Below are 23,583 nucleotides of genomic sequence, written 5' to 3'. Positions count from 1 at the left end.
TTAAAATTTAAAGTCTGGTATAAGTGTATATCTTTCATGTCACAGGCTATGTCTGTTTATAAGAAATATTTTGTAATTAAGCATATTTGTTTATACTCATAACAAGGAAAGAGAAACCTCGAATTAACCTGAGATATTGCAGAGCTGTTCTGTAAGACAGAAAGTGATCATAATAATACTCCCATTTATCTGAAATAAACATATGGGAACTTTCCTTATGAAATAACAAAGCTATAGTTATCAGTTAGATTCTTTTAAATTTTTTTCAAGAAACAAGGAAATAATCTTAGGATTTTATTGATACTTTTTTAACCGTTTCAGATTATATTTCCAGTTTTCATCCTTGTACATAGCTTTTTACTCATTATTATTGTAAAAGCATCACCTTGAGTTGTGTTTCCCTTTGTACTGGAGTTGATTTCAAGTCTATTAAAATTCTAGTGTAAGCCAGCAATACTTTTTGGTTTTCTGAAGAGCAGCAGGAGTTCTCAGATGGTCAAAGGAGAGGCCTTTTCTTCTGTTAATAGAATAAGAATGGTTGAGAAGAGAAGGGCCAGTCCGTTTATCTTAGGGAAAATATTTTACACTGCTGTCCATAGGTATAACATACAGCTGTAAATAGTCTTGGTTTACCTCTCACATCTCATTTCATTCTTGATACCAGAGACAGATCCAAATAGCTGTGTGTTGGTTTTAGCTTGATTCAATCTCCTTTTTTTTTTTTTTCCTTCAGCCTTCTTGACAGCAGGTTGATGAATAAAAAACAATTGGGACTAAGTAAAAAGTCTTGGGTTTTTGCCTTGGTTTTGCTACTGGTTTATTCCTCGGGTGACTCTGAGAAGCTGACTTAACTCCCTGGTGCCCAGAGTTCCACCTAATAATGTAGAGACAAACCTACCTCTTGAGAATGTTCCAGGAACCAGAAGCTCTGGTGGGCATGGAATGCTTGGTCTTTTGGGGACTAGAAATTAAAAAAAAAAAAAAAATAGCAAAGACACATTTGCTTCCTGGATTTTTTTAAAAATAAAAGTAAGCAATTAGATAGCTGTATTTATTTCCATCTACTCCTTATTGATATTTGAGCAAACACTTAAACAACTAAAGTTAAGAATTCTTACTCTTAAGCAATTCATCTTACCTCTGTGGTATACTTAGAGTGGACCATGCTTGAAAATAAATCCAGCATCTGTACTTTGGACCTGTCTTTTAGCCATCTTCTTATGCTAGACATATGGATTATTACACATGTGGATTATGAAGGAGCTTCAGTTTTCATGGGTCAGTTCTGTTACTTCTTTGTATCTTTCGCAAACGTTTTAAAGGGAGAAGATACTGACCCTGTTGACTAACATGAGACTAGGCATTATCTGTGGACTAGATTTTGTTGTCATCTCAGATGCTAGTACATTTCTTCCTATTAAATATTACTGTACTTCCTATTAAATGCTACTTAAATTCCTGTGGATGTAAGACAATTCACCTTTTCCTACATTCCTAAGTCACTATTGTAATATTTCCTACAGAAAAGAATATAAGACATTTTTTGCATCAGAGGTTTGGTTATTTTTTGAAGGCATAACCAATCAAAATTTATATGTAGACTTTACCAGTGCCCACATAATTACGAAAGGAAGACAGAAAATTCAAAAATAGTATGAAACACTACGAAGTTGCTTTTTTTCTTACCTAGAGTATTGAGCAGAGTGAAGCTATATAGAATTTTTCTACCAAGTTTTCTTCACTTCTGTTCTTCTTCATAGAAATTGTAAAATCCCAAAGTTCTTTGCAGCATTCTCTGTCACACTGAGAGAGATTATTGTTATGTTGATTCTATTATATATGGAAATTCTGCTTTTTTGCACTGCACTCAGATGAGCCCTGTTGTTGGTAGTTTTGGTAGTAGAAGCAGAGACAACTCTTCATCTGTGGGATGACTCCGTCTGCCTCCTCTACACCGTAGGGAAGAGCATCCGTAAGTCTGGTTCATTTCTGCTGCTTTTACCCCTCATGCCTTGGGATCTTCTTTTTACTGCATCAGAACGTGATGCAAAAAGAAACAAGTTGATGTGGACCTTAGGAATGGATGCCTGAAATGGTTAAGAAGTTGTTGTTAAAGTGAGGAAGTCAGGTTGGAAGAGGAAGAGGGGTAGCTATGATCAGCAATTAAAAATTCATGGAGTATTTCATTTTGTAAATGAAATTCCTGCCATACTAGAACTTGAAAGATAAAAAGAAGAGAAAATAGAGTGGTTTTTTACTCCCACAGATCAGAAATAAAGGTTGAAAGCTAAATAACTTTAATAATAGTCTAACCAAACATACAGATGACAAATTGCCAAGGAAACATCTGCACTGAGAATGCTTTTCTAATCTTTTGTGATTGATATCCTAGAAGGGGGCTCTCCGGTTTTTGATAGTCAAAATCCCATTTGGGGTAAATAACAGGATTAAATCTACTCTTAAAGATTAAAGGAGGTGGAGAGGCAGAGAGTCCCAACTCTCTTTTCAGGGCCCCCAAATCAATAACGGATGCAGTTAAATCTCTCATTTTCACCTCTACTGTCTCTTTAAAGAAGAGTTTCCATATGTACAGGATCCCGTCTCAATGCAACACAGGGGATTAGAATTAAAGGCAAAGCGCTGTTTACTGATATCCATTCTTCAGTCACTGCCCTCTAGGCAGTGTACTTCGGGGATGGGAAGCAAAGAGGCAGCATTATCAGAATTTTAGGATGGGATAGGTCCCCAGTCCAACTCCTCTCCCTTCCAGTGCTCAATTCTTCTGTGCTGTATCATTTAGAGATTCAGAGACCAAGTGGTCTCCCAGCCTGTGATTAATTATCTCCCAGGATATAACACCTTATGTCTTTGGACATCCCAGATCTTTGGGTATTAATCACTGATGTATTCAGTCAAAGTCTGTTTCCCTGTAGCTTTCAAAAGTCTGGGTCCTAAATGGAGGCATTCTGAAGAATCTTCCATCTCCCACGTTATCAGCTCTTCACAGAGTTAAAAGTAAGTCGTCCTGGAATGAGTCACAGTTCTTGCCCTCAGATAACTTACCATCTGATATCCAGGTCTGTCCCAGTTTTCCCCCTAGCAGGTTATCCTTCTGCTTTCTTCCTCTAGCTTTTCTTGTTTAATCAGCTCTTTTTCTTTCGGGCTCCATTGTCCTTTGGTTAATTCCCAGTAGTTTATTCAGTTTTATGTCCCTAGCCATTGACTCTCCCTCTCTAAAAGAACATTGTGAAGTTCCTGGAGATCTCAACTTCACCATAGATCACAAGGCACAAGGGGGTGTTTGTTTGTTTGTTAGATGAAGGAGTTGGGGCTGGGGTGGGATAGTTTTTGTGGCTTTGGAAGCTTTTTGTAGCCCGGAACCTGTTGACAAGATTGTGTCGATGTTATTAGCGTACCCTCATGAAGCATATCCCCAGAGTGTGCATTCTAGGTTTGCTTGCCTTCTCTGATTTGCATCCTGTAATACCCCCACGTGCTTTGATTTATTCCACTTTGATATGATATAGTTACGGAAACTTACTTTTTGTGTAACATTCTGATGATGATGTAGAGCCCCACCAGAGAAAGTGATACTAAAATTTTGAAATGTTAATCTCTCTCTTTTAGTTTTACCCGACTCCTCAAAGCCATGAGGTTCTCAGAGGTGTGAAACCTTGTTTTATCTCTTTGCCAAAGATACCTCTGTATCTCAGATACGTAACAAATAACTAATATTTGAATTAAATAGTTCTACAATAACGGATAAAGTCTAACTTTTCACTTAGAATCTCTTGTACTGGGGCACAGATTTGTACCAAGTGATCCCCACAGGCCCACGCAGGTAGCCCAAACAATCCCTGTTCAGCCCAGACGCCTCTCTCCCTCCTGTTAATCCTGTAGTACAGTCCTTGGTTTATTCAAAGACTCTACATTCACTTCTATGATGTTGTCAGTCTCTCTTGTTAATGTCTTGTAATTTGATTCAGTTAAATGCTCTTGTCCATTTATCACGGTAATAATCAACTATTTTCATTACAGACTGTCAATATTATTGAGACCAGGGTACTTGTTTATGTGTGTAAATTCATCCCGGGGTATGATATCAGTAAGAGTACCTGTTGTTTGACATTTTGTTTATCTAAAATACATTTCCAAAAGCAGTTTGGTACATTTGTCTTGTGTTTTACATGATATAAAAACACCAAATGTATCAAACACTTGAGCTGTCAAGAGTTTCTGTGTATCAGATAGGCCAGGGGATCACAAACTTTTTCTGTAAAGGACCAGATAACATTTTAGGCTTTGCAGGCCATAGCGTCTCTGTCAAAACTACTCAACATTGCTGTTGTAGAGTAAAAACAGCATTGACAATAATAAACCAAGAAACATGAATGTGTCCCAATCAAACTTTATTTGTGGACACTGAAATCTGAATTTCTTATCATTTGTGTCACTAAACATTTTTTCTGTGTTTTTCCTAGCCATTTAAAAATGTAAAACCATTCTTGGCTCATAGCCGTACAGAAGCAAGGAAAGGGCTGGCTTTGGGTGCGAGCTGTAGTCTGCTGACCCCCCAACATAGGTCTAGAGAAACAAAACTGATTAGTTAGACTTTATGCCTTTGTATTGTTTCAAAGAGCTGTAGTCACTTAGCATCTTCATTCAGTGTTGAAGTATTTTTGGTCTTGTTTATGATTAGAAATGGAAAACGAAAGACGAGGCACTCATTCCTATTTATCTGGCAGTCAGGATACATGTGAACTATAAGCTGAAATATCACACTACCGCAGCACCCCTGCCTCTGTCAGTTTCTAGACTGTTCTCTATTAGCTGTGCTCTTAACATATTCAGTGACAAATTCAGGTAACCCCTCTGTTCTGCTGGATTTTTAAGGTTCCCAAATTCACCTTCTCTTTAGCCAGGTTTTAAAGATATCTAGTGAACATGGTAAGAAGATGACATGATTTTCACTCTGAACTTTTGGTACACCATAGTGTGTAAGTTTAAGGTTGGGGGACTAAAGGAGACATTTGAAAGGGTCCCCTTTCAAAATAAAGAGATTTCTCTGAGAGGAATTCCCTAATTCAGGGCCTACTTGGGCAGTATTTATCAATAAGTTAAAATAAAGTTATGTCCTTTTGGAGGCATCTTTGTGCCCTAGTCAACATGGTTGTGTTCTAAAGGATTTCTTCATACCTATAACTAGCTTTGGGAGGTGCTCTGTAATACATTCCTAAAACTATGTTCCTTTGAGTCGCCTGGTCCAGGATCCTTCAGCTACGACACTCAGTGAAATAAATTGTTTACCCATTAGAGTTGAGCAAGATATACTTCTCTTTGGGGAATATTTTCTTTGATGTTTTTTCACGTTACTTGCTCTGTTATTATGTAAATTGGTCATGAATAAATCTTATTGCAAGTCTGATTCTGGTTGATACTAATCATTAAAGAAACAGGAGTCAGCGATCCTGCACATATATAGACCCACTACCCAAAAGCGGGGTGAGGAGGAACCTCTGCTTCAGCAAATCAGCAAGAGATACTGTCAGCCAGTCTTTCTAGAACAATTCTCTTGTTTTCCCCATATTTTCACTCTTTTCTGTGGCCCAGTAACTGTCTTATGCTCAGTCCTAAAACAGACATAATTTATTGACATGCATTCAGTTCTGAGAATATTAATGTTTTAAATTTGATTTGGAATGATTTGACTTATTTACACTAAGTTTTAAAAATAACTTTTTTTCTATCCCACATAATCAGTCACTACAACACATGTAATTATCACATCTCTTAGAAGCATTTTTAATATGCTAAATTTGTCTTTTTTTTAAGAAGCACTCTACAAGTTAGTAGTTATTAATACCTCTCTGATCATACTGAGAAATGAAGATATGTTGCAGGAAAAAGAGAGATTTTTTTCCTTTTCTCTCTTTTTACTGCAGCAGATGGGCAGGTATGGACATATGGGTGTGAAGAGAGCTTGCTTTTATAATTAACAGAAGGCTCACTGCTCAGTCTCTTGTTTAACCATGGGCAAACCGTACCTCTTACCTTGCTCTCACAGTCCTAGGTTCTATTGTATTACCCAGGTGGTTACTTAAAACCAACATTACACATTTTGAAGTGGTCTATTTACTAGCACAAAGCATGTACCTTGTGGCCATGTCCGAGTTATACAAAATTTTGTAGTGTTTCTGTATATTCCTTTTGGGAATTGATTGAAAGTGTTAACAGGGAAAGCCATTTTCATTATTATAGGATTTTTCAGGAAAAGAAGACACAGCTAATTAATATCTGATCCTTGTTTTCTGTTGTATGTAGTTCTGTGGAACCAAGATGCTGTTTTCTAGATATCAGATCGGGGTATCATGTTTTTCTTAAGTGCTTATTATGGCTTTAATCATTTTTGGAATTGGGGCTTCTGAGAAATCCTGCCAAATATGTTTGTGTTCCATACTAAGTGATCAGAGTTGTGCTGATTATAGCTTCTTACTCTCCATGTCTTCTCTTCAGCTCAACCCTTCTTAGTATAATGAAATAAAATTGGCTGACCAAAGGCTTCTGGTCTCCTAGATGTGTTTAGTATAACCTTTAATATATGCTCAATCACTTTGATTTCTATAGCTCTATTTAGGTTTGAGAGCCCTCATTTGATCTGTGGAGTCCTTGCTGGTGAGTGCAGTGTTAAGGCAAAATTTTCTATTATGTAATAGTTAAAATTTTGCATCAGGCACTGATATTTTACAGCAATTTGCTTTTGCATTCACCTATTCTGGGGATAATCTAATAACAGCACTGTTTAGGAAATGATAAAAACTATTTTTGAAGGATAATTGTCATTGGCAAATTCCATTTGCTGGCATTCATGAAAGGCTGCGTTAGAGTGATTTTCCTGCAATAGGCAGTTCTACCAACTGTAATTTAATAAAGGCCAGTGTCTTCCTAAATAAGCTCCTTTGTCCAGATGTAGTTTTTATACGACAGAGAATAGTAGTGAACCATGAAAATGAGTCAGATTTTGTGGAGAAGCTAGCGAGCACCCCAAGGATGTATTTCTAGCCAAGGACCACCAGTAGCACACTAGCTTTATTAAAAAAAAAAAAAAAAAGTAGGAGAGGACATAGACAAGAAAGAAAATGTAGGATGAAGATAAACATATTGTATGATTAGGAATGACACCATAGATGGGAAATCCCTGACAATCCAGTGATTACGACCCTGCACTTCACTGTCAGGGGTCCGAGTTCCATCCCTCTTCGCTGTATAGTGTGGCCAAAAAAAAAAAAAAAAAAACCACTGGAGAGGAAAGATGGGATTTTAAAACCATCTTTTGCTAGCTGCTTGTCCACTCTGTTGTTAGTTTATCCCCATCTTGAGTGCTTGTGATCCTAATATCCTTTTCTAAACTGCCAGTTGATCTGAGTTTCCCACCAAAAGTGTATCAAAACTATTATTTATGAAGCTTTTGGGAGTGGAGGGGCCAGAGGGTGTTTTCCTTTGGGGTGATTTTTGTTCTCCTTTCTTCATTGGTTTCCTTTTTTGGCTGAAGAATGGGCTACTGCTGCTTAACCTGTCATCTTTATGTGCTGTTTACACATGGCTTTTACAAAAGAAGCCATTACCACATCTGATTTATCTCTTATTGCAAGTGCCCCTTTAAAAGCATTTAACTTAACAAATTAAAAAAAAAAAATCACCAGGTTAGCATTGTTATACAACCAGGGGAAATACTGATATTATTAATTTTTCAAAATAGGGATAAGATTATAAATATTAATAATACAGTAAATGTATAAAGATATATGTTTTGTTTTTTAGAGCTTTTTCCCAAGGCACTTAAAGCCATTCTTTGCTAAGACGTAAACTTGCCATATTTTGTTAGAGAGAAGTATGTGGAAAGAAAGCACTCGCAATTAACTGATTTTATCAGGATTGGAGTCTACATTTTTTAGTTTGCATGTTGTAGACCTTTTGGGGGTGTTATTTAAATACATTTTGATCATTTAAGTGACTGTAATATTTATTGTTTACTTTAGTTCAGAACCAGAAGCTGGACTCTTCTGCTGGGTATCTTCCTTCTGTGCTTTAGCAAGATAACCTCGATTCCTGCTGGTTCTGTGGGCATATGCAGTGCAAAGCATTTCTTACTGGGTTTGCAAAGCAAGGGTAATGTGCTATGTGGGTGTATGTGTGTCTGTGCACACCCCTCCCTCTCAATCCCACTGCCACCTTCTGCTCATTCCCTTTGCCTTATCAAAATTTGTTTTTTGAGATTGTATAAGTAAGTCTAACGAATCCCCAAACCCCCTTTTTTTCTGACATGCAGAAATGCTGATAAACGTTTAATGTGTTAACTTTCCCTGAGATATTTGCATTTCAACAGGCCACAAAGTCATTGCAAAGATGATGGTGACATTACAGATTTGATCGTATCATTAAGCATGATTTCCAAGGTCAGTTCTGACTCTCAGTTTACTTGATTGAATGGCAGAATAGAAGGAAGAAGATGGGAAACCCAATGATAGTTTAATAGATGTAGGAGATTTAGGGTTCCTTTGGATGAAGTGATTATAGAGACAGTATGCTGACTCTGAGCCTCTTTTTACAGAAAATTCAGTAATTTCTGGAAGCAGAATCTGTGGGTAGTAACAGAAAAAGATATACTTTAGGCTTAGAAACAGCAATAAATCTATGAAGCATCTAAAGTAGTAATTTTTGTAACTGATCAGAAATGTTCTCAAAACTATTAAAACAGCCTATCCAGTGTTCTTCATGAGAATCTTGGCTCAGAAATACTTAAATATCTTCAGAGTGTATCAGTTTTAGTTATTATCTTCTGTCACAATTTCTTCTAAGTTCTACCTGGTGATATCATCTAATATATAACTAGAACCTGACTCAGAACGTGCTAAGCTGCAAGGAAGACCGGCCTAGGTAAATCCATGGTGTTGTTGTTCAGTCACTAAGTAGTGTCCGACTCTTTGCGACCCCATGGACTGCAGCACCCCAGGCTTCCCTGTCCTTCACTATCTCCTGGAGTTTTCTCAAATTCATGTCCGTTGAGTCAGTGATGCCATCCATCCATCTCATCCTCTGTCACCCTCTTCTTCTGCCTTCAGTCTTTCCCAGCATCAGGGTCTTTTCCAGTGACTTGGCTCTTCACATCAGGTGGCCAAAGTATTGGAGCTTCAGCTTTAGCATCAGTCCTTCCAGTGAATATTCAGGGTTGCTTTCTTTTACTATTAGTTAAATCCATAGGGTTGGCTAATTTGGATACTTAAGAAACACTCATACAGGGACTAGTTCTGGTTCGTGTTTCTTTGCAAAAAGGAGTATTTTGAGAAATACAGTACAATGACAAATAATATCTAGTATTTGCTCAGCACTTCATTTTGAACACAGGACACAGTTATCCCTCACAATACCCATATCAGGTATATAGTGGTGTTCTGGCTTTATATGATAAACCTGAGTCTCAGGGCAGTTCAAGGACTGCTCAAGAACAGGCAGTTTTTAAGTGAGAGAACTAGAGCTGCAATGCAGGTCTTTGATGTTTCAGTTCAGTGGAATTCTGTTATGCCACAGCTATATCCTAAGTCACTTAGTCCCCAAGTGAAAATGTGATGAAAGTTGCAGAAAGTAAATTAAGAAGGCTGGAATTTGTGAGACTCTAGTGATTTATAAAACTGCGTATTAAAAATGGTGCTTTAAGATCCCCAACCACTAATGAGTTGATTTATTAACCCTGGACTGCCCTTAACTTGCCTTAAATCCCTGAAGTTGTTTCATAGAATGTCTCAGAACCTGAAACAGGATCTTTCAGTCAGTAGGAACCGGCAGAAGGGCGTAAGAAATGAGGTCTTGGGACTTCCCTGGTGGTCCAGCAGTTAAGACGTTGCACTTCCATTGCAGAGGGCGTGGGTTTGGTCCGTGGTTGGGGAATTAAGATCATGCATGCCATGATGCGGCCAAAATACAGAAGAAAAAAAGAAAAGAAGCCTTGCCTATTGTTGAGACAGAGTCTCAGGGCTTTTTTTTGGCCTTGGGGGTAATCTGGTTCTTGGTTTTGAAATCATTCAGAAGAAAATAGTTTGTTTGGAAGAAAATAGTTGTTTCATTTACACATTTATTGGAAATATTATTAACAGATGGATTAGTAGTTCAAATTCCCAGTAATTAAATCAGATTTCAAGTACCAGTTCTGAGGAAAATCAGATTGGGGTCCAAAAGGAAACAAACTAGAAATACGTTGTCATCAAACCAAAAGACATTCATTTTATAACCGTAATAATTATTTGTTCTTCATCAAAGAGTATTTCTGTTTTTTTGTGCTTAAGCCTCTAAGTATACTTATGTAAAAGTGAAACTCTTGTTGATTCGGAAGAGAGTGTTAGAGACTCTTTTAAGATAGCACTGGTAAAGTGGGTTAAGACAGGATAGTTATGCATTTAGTGACAGAATTTGTATTTTGGTCTGGCCAGACTAAGAAAATTCGTTCACAGTCATCATTTGTGTTTCCTGCTTCTCAATTTAACCAATTTGATAAAATAAAATGTCACCTTATCCTGTTAATTGCCCTTCTCTTAAAATTTGTCCTGTATAATTTCAGCAAGTGTAATATTTATTAATTTGTCTATGTCTGTTTGCACATGCATGTGTATATTTGATGATAAAATTTTCATTGGTATTCTAAAAATAGATCTTGGAAAACACTGAGTAGAATACGAAGGAGAAGCATTTTTCTGAAAACTTAAACATACCTTTGATTCCAAGGCTCTCTTTAGAAGTTAGCTTTGTAATTGATGTGACTCTATTTTCTTCCTTCTTTTAACATTGTTCTGTTAGCTCTCTAATTCTGCTAATGGTGGACTCAGTAACATTGTTGACTGGCTTATTACAGTGCTTAGTGTCATGTTATAATACCTGAAAATGCACACACACACATGCGCAAGACACTGTAATTAAGCTTACTCACCAGTCTGATAAAAGTTTGCCTTCTCCCCAAGCTTCCATCATTGCCCCAGCCACCGCATAGCTCCGAGTTTATTATGCAGACATACTTAACTGCTGTCTGTATATATCATTGTTAATATCTTCATTCAGCTAAATCTAAGTACCCTGGAAATTGGATGACTTCCTTCTTTTATTTATCTCAAAGTCACCTAAAAGAGGAGGATTCTCTTCTGAGGTGACAATTAAACAGCTATTTACTGAATTTGGTCAGTTCATTCTCATGTCTTGTACCGAATTTTAGTAAGAGAAGATTTCAACCTGAGGTATAGAGTACTCAGCCAAAACAAACAAAACCCACACACACAAAAGAAATATAAAGCATTCTGATGTGAAGTACGTGTTTATCCATAGTCAATATCACTAATCTAGAGTTAATGTTCAGATCAGGTCTTGGGATACTTTAATATTTTATATTCCCAATGGCTTTTGTGACTTTGGCAAGTGAATGATCATTTTCCATGTGTCTTCAGATGTCTAACAAGACATTCACAGAAAATCTGTGACAACTCACAGATACAGCCATATTTTTATTCATATGCCTGAGAATATCACTGCCATCACATTTTGTGATGAAGCTACACTTTAAATTTGAGCTATTTTTTCCACTCAAATAGATTAAGTCCATCACCATTGACTTTGACTTTCAAACCCCACTCAAAACACTAAATTACTAGTGTTGTATATTATATTCTCCATATAAAAGAATTTGTATACTATTACCAGTTGCTGACATTTCTTATTATTATTTCCATTAACTGCTTTTTCATTTAGGAAGCCATTAAGGTTTATTTTTAACTGTTTTCAAAGGCTTGGAGAATATTAAGAATTTATTATCACTTCCTTCATATATAGTTTACCAGACTCCTCAGGTTTTACAGATCATTTCATTACGAAACCAGTGTAAAAGCTTGCATAAGAAAAATCATTTAATAGCATTTTTATTATAAAGGTAATGCATATTCATTTTAAAAAGTTTGTGAAATACAGAAAAACATACAGAAAGAAATTAAATTACTTGCAGTCCTACCTCTATTGATATTTTAGTATACCTTGAGATCTTTTTCATGTGTATAATTACACATATTAGAAAGTATAATTCTTAAATGGATAAGAAATAAAACATAGTATATTATCAAGAGGAAGATTTAGTCTTTGAAGTTAGCATTTTTGCCGCCTTCCCTCATTCCAACAATCTAATCATGGTCCTGAAATCAAAGTATATCCCTGGAATCATGTAACAAGGTTGACAGTGAAAAAGTTGCTGTTCTTCACTTGGTCCTTAACTGCCTACCCATGATTTTAATATATATGAAGATAAAGTGAGTGAAGATAAAGTGAGACAATAGCAGGTTCTTTTTTTTTTTTTTTTTAAACAGAGACAGGAACTATTTTCCCATTGCCATCTAAAGGTAAAATTGGACTTTACTAAGCAAGGAACAAGTGACAAAATGGAGAGAATTACTACATAGACCCTCCAGAAAAAAAAAAAAAAAGAGTATATGACTCTTGCTTATGCAGCAAAATTTTAGAAAGATTTCAGGATTTATCTTCATTGTGATGCTTATAGGATAAGAGGGTCTTGTCAGCATAACTGTATTTATTTCACTAAAATATATAAATCCCTTCCTTCAAAAATAACCTAAAAAGGAAGACTCTGGATTGCATTTAATGAAATAACAGAAAAATACATATAAAACACCCATACCCCGCTTTTAATAATAGCTGTAATCCCTAAGTCAAGAGAGAGGTTATTTATAACTCATAAAGGCACATACATGCTCAGGGCTTGATGATCCTGTGACGTAATCTGTTTGAGTAAGTCATTTTCAAGAGAAAGCCCTTTAGGGGAAAAAAATTTTTTTTCAAAAAAAATCAAGAGTTTTTTCTCCCCCAAAGAAAATACTGATTTATCATACTTGGCAGGAACTATTGACTTCTTAAGTAAAACACAGTTTTCAGTCAAACTATGTTCCTGCTCACTTAAATACTGGTCTAACATTTTTCCTTCTCATATTCTTGAAACCAACTAGACAACCTTGTGACTTATCCTTCAGAAGATCTGTTTAAAGTTTCCAGGCCAGTTTGGTATATGGAGCTGTGCAGAATCTTATATAATCCAATGGTCCGTGCTGATGGTCGTAGCCAAAGGCACAGCACTGTCAGTTAAAATTCTTTACTCATGTTAGATGCCAAATTGTGGGTGTCTTATGTCATAAGGATTTTATATCTTCTTTTTGCCCCAGTCTCTTCTTCTGGCTTTCCAGCCATCTGCTTATGTTTCAAAGTATGGTGTCAGCCACTGCCATCAGACTCTGCTAAGAGGACTTTGGGCAATTTTTTACTTCCCAAAAGAAAAGTCAAGTTTATTTTATATTCTGTTGAATGTAATACGACGTGTCCTTTGGGCCTACCAGAAATACTTTCTGTTGCCGTGGGAAGAAATGGCCTTTAGAATCAGACACTGACCTTAGGGTTAGGTTAAACTCTAGTTCCGTTAGTTCCTAGCTCTCACCTGCTTACCCTCTCCATTTTTTCATCTATCAAATAGAAATACTGACTACCTCGTAATGAGGTTGTGAAAAATGAAAAGAGAAAACTTGTTAGAGTAGCTGTCACGTGGTGAATATGCAATAATGTTAGTTTTCCTCTTATTTTACTGATGTAGAACATTGAATGCTGGTCTGGTCAAGGGAGCCACTTTTTGTGTTCTTTCTAAACAAGCCTTTTCAGGTTTTAAATAGCTCGAGGCAAAACAGTTCTCAGGGCTCCTGAATCTGTCTAGTATAATTTCTGCAAGTTTTTAATGAACATCTATTATGCGCCAAAAACTGTGCAAGAGAGATATAGAGCTAAGAACTATAGAAGGCCTTGCCCCCCAAGGAGCTCAGTCTAATGGGAAAGACAGATGACTAACTCAGTGATGACAGGGCCAGTTAGAATGAGAGAGTCATGATATCTAAACATACTTTAGGCATCCAGGAGAAAACTGCCAGAAGAACTAACATGAGTTGAGTGTGGACCTGCAGGCAGAAGGAACAATACGATATTGACGAAGGCGCAGAGGCTAAAGAAATCATGCCCTGTTCTAAGAATTGCAAACTGTCTTGAGTTAGTAAGGAGAAGGGTGTGTGTGGAGGTGTAGCAGGGTGAAGCTGGAGAGAGAGAGAAGAGTCATATTTTAAAGTATTTTCTGTGTCTTAGAAACGGACCTGAACTTTACCCAAAAAGTCAGTGAAGAGTCACTGAAGGACTTTAAACTGAAAAATGGAATTTTCAATGTTTCATTTTTAGAAATAAACACTTTCACAGCAGAATCAAGGATGTGTTCAGGAAAGGATTGAGAAGAGAAAGGAAGAAGGAAAAGAAAATTTGTTTAGGGCGTTAGTAGTAAGCGGGGTGAGGCATTATAAAAGCCTGAGTGACGACGTTAAGTGTGGGAATAGAGAAGAGCAGATAAGGGACATACTACAGCGGACTGGATGGGTTTAGTTTGGGGCATATTGTATCCCATATGCCTGGGAGAGTGTCCAGTAAGTAGCTGGCTGCGTTGTCCCTGAGATCTCGACAGCAGAGCCAACTGGAGCGGCTGATTCGACCATATGTGAGAGTGCTCTAAGTAGTAATCCAACCCAACTGTTATCAGTTTTCCTTTTATTTCCAATGACTAATATGTGTTCAGTGATCAGTAAATATTTGTTGAATTGATATTACTGTGGCCACAGCTTTTACCCTTGGTCTCCTCTATTCTTGCTTTGAAAAAAAAAAAGATCGATCTATCTAATTTCACTCAGCAGTAGGCAACTTTGGGCCAGGTGGTGCTGGCCTCAGCAATGTTTGATTCACAAATGGCTTCTTGATGACAGACCACTACCTATCAGTTGGTCGGACTGGTATAAAATTGGCTCTCCCTTGATTATCTTAGGCATTTTCCTGGTTATTAATCAACCTTCTCAGTTGTGACAGAATTATTTGGAGAAGCCTCTCCGTGTGAGTGGGTTTGGATTTGCTGTTCACAGCATTAGAGCTAGCATACAGCAATTTGAGAAAGCCTGTCTGTTTATTACCAGCGAGTCTATTTTGGGCAGCTCCATAACAGCTTGTCTGACTCGAAAGAAATGGTGAGATAAGTGCCTTAGAAAGTAGTACAGAGCGTTAGTAACATAACAACAAACTCATTCTGGTGTCCCCCAGGCCCTAGCCTATTATTGGTGCTCAGATAATGTTGATTGGATTCAGTGAATCTACATGGTAACTGAGAATTTACAGAGTGCTTCCATATACTATTGTATTTGATCTTTCAGAACCCTGTAAGTCAAGCGAAGTATTATTCTCATTTTAAATATGAGGAAATCCATATATGCTTAGCATGAATAGTTTATATATCTCTGATACATCTTCAGACAAAGACAGTTTCTCTTGTCATCTTTCAATTCCATTTTTCATGTCCTAAGTAATATTCATGATCAGTCAATGAAAGACCTACCGAATGTCAGTTCAACTTGTATTGCTTTGAGATGCTCTTAAGTTAGACTGTTCTTAGAAGTAAAGTTGGCCTGGAGTTCTTAAGTGCAGTGGATCTTTGCTTCTCTTACTAGACCGCTGGTTTATATTCATCACAGTGTAGACTGGTTTACAATTTAATGATTTTTTTAAAAAAATATAATACATATAGTGTGATTTCAGTACTAAAACGTGTAGGCTGGTCCAAGCATAAGTGGTTTATTCCAGGAACACCTTTTTAAAAGAGTGCTTTTCTGTTAATTTCCTATATGGCATGTAATATGGTAAATTGATTTTACCAAAATTTCAGGCCTGCGTGGCTTCCTCATAGCTCCCTGGTGAGCACATGCCAGTTTTCCTAACCTTTGGCTTCTTTAGATTGTTCATTTCTCAAATGGTCCATGTTCTTTTCCTGCTAGTGTGAGCTCCTACTCTTCTTCCAACCACAGCACTTTTCTTTAAACATTAGGAATAGGTCCACGTACTGTGATGTTATCTTCTCTTCCACGTTCTCTTGAAAGTTCTTATTTTAGATCTGTTTATCCTTTGATGTGAGGCATTTAGCCCAAGAGCGAACTCTGTGTTTCCAGGATTTATTTCTCTCAGGAGTTGGAGACATTGTCATTCATCTGTGGAGAAATACTTCTCAACTGCTGATAAGTCACGTTTATTCTGTTTAAAAGCATTGTTTCACTATTTCTGATACGATAGTTAATTCTTTGACCATGATTGGATTGTCTGTGCTGGATGTACTCACCTCCCGTATCTCTGCCAACCAAAGTCTAGATTTCAGCTTCTCCATCATGGGCCAGCATGATGATACATATGGCTTGGAGATGTATGGAACATTTTTCGATCAGAGCAGACTCATCCAGCTATGTTTTATCGACTCATGAATTGCACTGTATCCTGTGCATAGCAATGAATTAGGTATTTAGGAATAGTGCCCCCTCTGAGTATGAAGAGTATGTTTTAACAGAGAAGACCATAGTGACACCAACTGTTTGTTCCTCTGTGAGGCACATCGAAATCATTTCTCAGATTAACCATGTTGTAGAACTGTGACCAAAATGAGGTTGGAATTGTTTAAGCTGCTGACATGTTTAGCGAACAGCAAGTAATTCTTCCTTTTGACCACCTTCAGGAGCTAAGATTCCTGGTTTATATTAGTATTAATATTTTCGAGGCCTCTTAGAAATCGTTGTTGATTCTCAGAGTTCACTGTGTTCCCCACCTACTCCTAATCTTCTCGCTCTTGTGTGTGTTCATTCATTTGTAGAACATAAATGGCATTCGCACCGAGGAGGTGGCTGCCGTGGCCACGGGGCCATCTACCAACCCTGACTCTGAATGGGAGGGCCCCAAGCATTCAGTAATTCCTAGTAAGAGCCAAATGACCGCTTCACCGGAGTCTCCAAAACACTTTGACTTTGGCTCCCTCTCCATAAGCAGCAAGGAGACAGAGGAGAAGGAGCTGGAGGCAGCTGGCTCTCTTGATATCAAGGAAGAGCTGAGCGGCCCCGGTGGGGAGTGTGTAGGAGTGGAGGAACAGGCCAGTGCCTTGCAGGCCTCAGTCTCACCAGCTTCCTCCCAGCTGCAACTTGGGGACAAAAAGGCAGAGAGTAGTGAGCAACGTGTTGCACCAGGAGAGCCACTGGGAAAGCAAAACGGATCATTGCTTGACTCTCGTGTGGGTAACCAATTCCCCACCGTCATTCGAAGTTTCCAGGTAGTAGCTGATTCAGTGATGCAGGTCTAACGACTCACTCTGGGAGAGGGCCGGGATCTACTCTGCAGAGGAGCTGGTGGTGGCAGTGGTGAGGATAGTTGCCTCTTGGCTCTTTTCCAAAATCACAGAATAAAATTGCAGTTCTTGATTACTACAAAGAAATGTATTCAGAGTCATTAACACTACCCCCAAAACTCTTTTCCTTGATTGAGCACGGGCTTCGTAAAGAGGCAAATTTCTGAGACTTCTGTGATGAGGGGCCTTCCGTGTTCTGAGACCCTGCCCCCAAAACGCAATTAATTAATTAAAAGGGGTAATTGACTTTTTAAATGAGGAGTCAGGCCCCAAATAATGGCTTATGTATTGCAGCCACACAGTGCAGCCCACCACTCCCACGGACCGCACTCATGGGAGCTTCCGTGATCGTAGGCACTAATCTCCTATGCTAAGGTGGATGGCCACTTAACTCTACCACAATCATATGCTAGTTTCAGGGTGATTTATAGTCTCGGGGAAGGCGAGCTGATGGACAGGAAACCTTTGATGATATTTCGGCCAAGTTCATTCTTCGGAAATTCTGAGGTTAATCACCAGGTGGTGGTAAAACTGATTCTCTTCTCTCCACTTTTCCCAATACTGTTTTATTTTCAATAGCTCCAAAGTGAATGTCTGACATTGATTTGAAAGAAGTTAATGAATTCCAGGGTAATGTGTTCCAAGGCCAGTGCTATGTCACGTCCCATTTGTACTAAGGGGAGGAAATGTGGCTGATTTCCTTAATTTTAATGGTATAGTCACAAGGACAAGCAGAAGCGACTGCTCTTTGGCAGACAGTTTTATACTCAAATTCTGAAGGTCCATCTGAAGTGTTTTGTATCACCACGCGTAGCTGTCTGACGCTACTGCTTTCCATTGAGCCTGCGAAAGCGAACCGTAGCGCCGGCCTTTAATGTCCTTGGTGATTTGACACCTTGGCAGGGCTACGCTGGAGTAGTGTCCAAGTCCTGGGCAGAGGTTGAGCTGGCCCTTTGCTTGATCAGAGCAATCACTTTGATCAGATCAATGTCAGATTAGCTAGCCACAGCCTGCAGAGGACTCCGGTGACTCTCTCTCTTTACTGCCTCACAGCCTCCCCTGGTGAAGACTCAGACTGTCACGATCTCAGACACTGCCAATGCTGGGAAAAGGGAGATTCCAACCAAAGACGTCCCTATCGTCCACACGGAGACCAAGACCATCACATACGAGGCTGCCCAGGTGGGACACGGTTCAGTGTTTCAGAACCAGAGCCTATCCAGTAAGCATGGTGTATCACCCCTCTACACAGGGTTTCTCATCACTTGCTGCAAATAATGCTAGGCGTTTCTGGGGCAGTCCTTTTCAGAAGGGATCGCTCATCTCAAGACGTCCCCGGATACTTTATTAAAAGCAAAATTATCTTGGATCTGATGGCTTATATTCACCCAGTTCAGTTAGGGAAAGACAATCCAGTGTGATGGTTGAGAACATGGGCTTTGGGTCAAACAAACGTGAGCTCAAGTCCCAGCTTCTCCATATATTAACTTAAACAAGCGGATGAGCATCTGGGAACCCTGATGCCTCGCTCCACCCCCCACGCCCGCCTGCACCATTTTAGTAGCTACCTCATGATTCTGTCGTGAAACTTGTGTAAGACGGTACTTGAACACCACACCTGAAGTGTAAGTAAGTAAAAGAAAGAAAGTGAAGTTGCTCAGTCGTGTCCGACTCTTTGCTATCCCATGGACTGTAGCCTACCAGCCTCCTCCATCCATGGGATTTTCCAGGCAAGAATACTGGAGTGGGTTGCCATTTCCTGCTCCAGGAGATCTTCCCGACCCAGGGATTGAACCCAAGTCTCCCACATTGTAGGCAGACGCTTTACCGTCTGAGCCACCAGGGAAGTCTCAGTAAGTAAGTAAGAGCTAAAATAATTATAATCAATTTACTACAATTAAAATCATATAAGAATTTAGTGCGTAAAATTTTATTTACTTCCAACTTTTAGTAAAATTTCTCCTTCCTTGTTAATAATTTGAATGAACTCGTCTTGCTTAGGTTGAGTCATTTCCTTTTTCATTCACAGAAGCCAAAAGTGCAAAAAACTTTCCCGTTTATAAACTGAACTGTTTATTCATTACTGCAGCAAGTATTTGTTTGAGCATTTATGTACTAAGCCAAAGCAATGTACAGGGTGGACACAGGCCCTTCTCTCTGGAACTGACATTCTAGTCTGGAGAGACAGGCAATAAAACACAGATGTACACATTTCAGACAGTGATAAGAGCTTTAAAGAAACTAAAATAGGATCAAGAGTCAGACAATACATGATAACATGAAGAGTTGCTATTCTGGGCCTGGAATACTCAAGGAAATCCTCTCTGAAAAGGTGACATTTTAGCTGAAGCCTGCATGATGGGAAGGAGGCGGCCGTGCGGAGCTCTGGCTGGCTGGTTTCACACAAATCCTTTCGGTTAATCCTCACATCACCATAAACTGGGTGATGACATCCACCTTTGGGAAGCACTGTCACTTGCCAATTAAAAGCACATTCTTTGCAGTTAGACAAGTGGAATTTACATCCTAGCTCAACCATGTACTAGCTGGATAACTTTAAACAAATCACTAATCTCTAAGCCTCTGTTTCCTGCCTGTAAAATGGGGCTAGTACTACCTACGACTGCAAGTTTTGGGGAGGGATGAAGTGAAATGATGTCTGGACAGTGCTTGGTGTGTTCCTAGACATTCGGTTAATGTTGTGTGCTTCCGCCTTCTCCCTCTTGTGGTCTAAACTGTGGAATTTGAGTTTGATAAATAATGGTTTGCTCCATGGCTTCAGCTTTTCTGGCAGTGGTGATAAAGTCGCCTCATTTAAGCGGTTTTGGAAGATGGTTCCTAAAGCTGTGTGCTGAATCTATTAAAGGAGGGGCTGCCTGGAGACAGGGATACAGCTTCTGGCAGGTTTAGGGGGATGCTTGAGAAGAACTGAAGTGTAGCCTGAGGAAACGAGAAGAAAGAGCTATGTCAGGAGAGACAGAGATGGATGAACAGGACTTGGCAGTGGAGGGGACTGCAGAGGAAGGCAGAGGACGTTCCTTTAAGATTGTGCACACAGTGAGCCAGGAGTGTTTTGAAAAGAAGCCCTTGCATATGGGAGGGAACTCTTTTAAGCTGTCACTACCATGGAAACAACCCGTCTGTCAATAGAGAACAGGTTTGTAATTTATAGTACATCCAATTAAGGTAATTATGTGCAACCATTAAAAAAAACTTCAGATGGGAATAATCTATGTGATAAATTGGTAAATGAAGAAAACGCAGTACAATATGTTATAAATAATATGCTGTTCATGTGAGGGAAAGGGGTTGTATGTACAGGTATGTATACAAAGGCTTATATGTGAATATACTGTCTCTTGAGTGGGTACTCAAAAACGCAAAAACAAAAACCCACCACTGGGTGGCCTGGGATGAAGAGGCCCGGGACTTCAGTCTGTGGTCAGGAGTGGGAGGGACACTGACATTTCATCTCCATTTTCAATATTTTAAATTTTGTAACATGTGCATATCAAAAAAAATTTTAATGGTTCAAAATAAACTACTAAAAAACTGTTAGCGCCATTCTGCCCACAGAAGCCCATGTATGGTTTGAGCGTAGCCCATACAAAAATTCATTGTAAAATATGCTAGCATGTAAGAGAAATACAGAGGCCCCATGATGTACAAGGTAAAGCCTGTGGGCCCTGGGGTTAGAGAAACCTGGATCTTCTTTAAATATTTATATATATATATAGTCATTTATTTATTTAGCTGCACTGGGTCTTCATTTTGGCATGGGAGATCTTTAGCTGTGGCATGCAAGCTTTTAGTTGTGGCATGCGGGATCTAGTTCCCTGACCAGGGATGGAACCCAGGCTCCCTGTGCTGGGAGTACAGAGTCTTAGCCACTGGACCACCAGGGAAGTCCTCAAGAAACCTAGATCTTAATTCCAACACCTGCTAACTTTGTGACCTTTAGCAAGTCACTTAATCTCCAAGCCTTAGCTTTCTCTTCTGAGAAATACCTTTCTAAGGTTATGGAGATACAGATAGTATTTTCCTGGCGCATAGTGGCTATTCCAAAATGGTAGCTATTGTTATATTGTTATGCATCTACCTTTATTTCATTTTAACCAGGCTGAAGACACTTTAACCAGCTGCCAGCTATCTAGTAGCTCAGCTGGTAAAGAATCTGCCTACAATGTAGGAGACCCTGGTTTGATTCATGGGTTGGGAAGATCCCCTGGAGGAGTGATAGGCTACCCACGCCAGTATTCTTGCCTGGAGAATTCCATTGCCAGAGGAACCTGGCAGGCTTTAGTTCATAGGGTGGCAAAGAGATGGATACAACTGAGTGAATTTCACTTGCATACATCTACCTTTATGTCACTTTAATCAGGCTTAAGAAAAATTTGTAATTTGTCTTACTTCTTACTGACTAGACAGTGAAGTATGGTGGGGAAGTGTTGACTTTGAAATTGGATTTACTGGATTTGAACCTGTTCCATCACTTACTAGTATCCAGTCAAGTTACTAAATCACTTTGTGCCTCAGTTTCCTCATTTGTAAAATGGGGCTAATAATAGTTCTGCCTCATAGGGTTGTTGCAAGGAATGAATAAGTTAATGTACATAAAATGTGCCTTTCAGATTAAGTTGTCACTACCATAGAAACAACCCAAATACCCCTCAATAGGGAACGGGTTAAGTAAATTATATATAGTACATCCAATTATAGTAATTCTTTACAGTTATTTTTTTTTAAAGCTTCTAATGGGAATATCTACATGATAAATTGGTAAATGAAAAAGCACAGTACAGTATGGTATAAGTAATATATAGAAAAAAGTGACTGGCACATGATAAGCACCAGATAATTGTTTGCTATTGTTACTATTTACTATAATTATTTCTGCTCCTGTTTTTATTATCTTGCCAGACAAGTAAACCTGGGAACCTTATTTCAGTTGGTCCATAATTCCTACACTTTGGGATATGGTGAGAGGAGGTGGGGAAGGGTTTTTTACTTTTTGCATGTATACGTATGTATGCGTACTTGAGGTCATATTTACATACAGTGATAAGCACAGGTGATAAGAGTTCAGTTTGATTGGTTTTGATAAATGTGTCTATCTGTGTAACCAAGACATTGTGGGGACACAGAACATTTCCATGACCCCTGAAAACTTCTTCATAGCCTTTTCCAGTCTTTGCCTATTCTTGAACTTCATATAAATGGAAGTATACAGTCATACCCTTTTCTGTCTAAAGATGTTTTTCAGAGTCATCCATGTTATATGAATCCATAGTCCACTGTTTTGTATCGTTGAGTAGTATTCCATTGTACAAATATACCACAATTTGTTTATCCTCTCATTTCTTGATGGACAGTTGAGTTGATTCCAGTTTGGGGGAAATATAAATAAAGCTGCTTTAAACATTCACGTGCAAGTCTTTCTGTGGACACATGTTTTCACTTATCTTGGGTAAACACCTAAGAGTGGAACTGCTGTGTCATAGGATAAGGGAATGGTTAACTTTATAAGCAACTGTGAAAGCCACAGTACCCTTTTTAGGAAACACTGGCAAGAAAAGAGGCCCCATGTGGGAAGACTGTAAGTCAGGAATCATAACAGTGTCTCCTCCCTCTTCTACCTTCTCAAGACAGAAAAGGAGGAATAAGAGGGTGGGTGGACGTAGATGATAATAGATTCTCAGGTTTAGTAGAGGAGGAGCTCTTCAAGAAGATTTAGCCCTCCTGGCACACAAATTCTTTTTTTTTTTTTAATTAAAAATGTTATTGATCTATGGCTGATTCATGTTGATGTTTGGCAGAAACCAACACAATTCTGTAAAGCAAGTGGCTTTCAATTAAAAAATAAATTAATTGAAATAAATAAATTTAAAATTAAATTTAAAATATTGAAATATAGTTGATTTACAGTGTTGTGTTTCAGGTACACAGCAAAGTGATTCAGTTATATATATATGTATATATATGTGTGTGTGTATATATATATAAATATATATACACACACACATACATTCTTTAGATTCTGTTCCATTATTGGTTATTATAAAATATTGAATATAGTTCCCTGTTGGTTATAGATAACCAACAGTAAGTCCTTGTTGGTTATCTATTCTATATATAATAGCTTGTATTTTAATCCCAGACTCCTAATGTATCCCTCCCTGCTACACACCCTTTCCTCTTTGGTAATCATAAGCTTGCTTTTGCTGTGTCTGTTATTTTTTTCTGTTATACAAATAAGTTCATTTGTA

General features: G+C 38.5%; 1 protein-coding gene across 7 annotated transcripts in view; it reads left to right on the top strand.

Moving 5' to 3' along the window:
* The window catches only part of EPB41 (erythrocyte membrane protein band 4.1), a 165,314-nt gene that overhangs the window by 131,559 nt on the left and 10,172 nt on the right, over nucleotides 1-23,583 (top strand). For 6 of the 7 annotated variants that reach the window (XM_052635564.1, XM_052635563.1, XM_052635562.1 and 3 more), the window contains one exon: nucleotides 18,371-18,499. In XM_052635564.1, the coding sequence (XP_052491524.1) occupies nucleotides 18,371-18,499 (129 nt within the window). Of the gene's footprint in view, nucleotides 1-16,792; nucleotides 17,243-18,370; nucleotides 18,500-23,583 lie in introns of all 7 variants that reach the window. The other variant, XM_052635557.1, reaches the window with a different exon arrangement.

This window comes from Budorcas taxicolor, chromosome 2 (assembly GCF_023091745.1).
Source record: "Budorcas taxicolor isolate Tak-1 chromosome 2, Takin1.1, whole genome shotgun sequence".
Taxonomy (NCBI): Eukaryota; Metazoa; Chordata; class Mammalia; order Artiodactyla; family Bovidae; genus Budorcas; species Budorcas taxicolor.
This window is presented reverse-complemented; position numbering and strand designations above follow the sequence as displayed.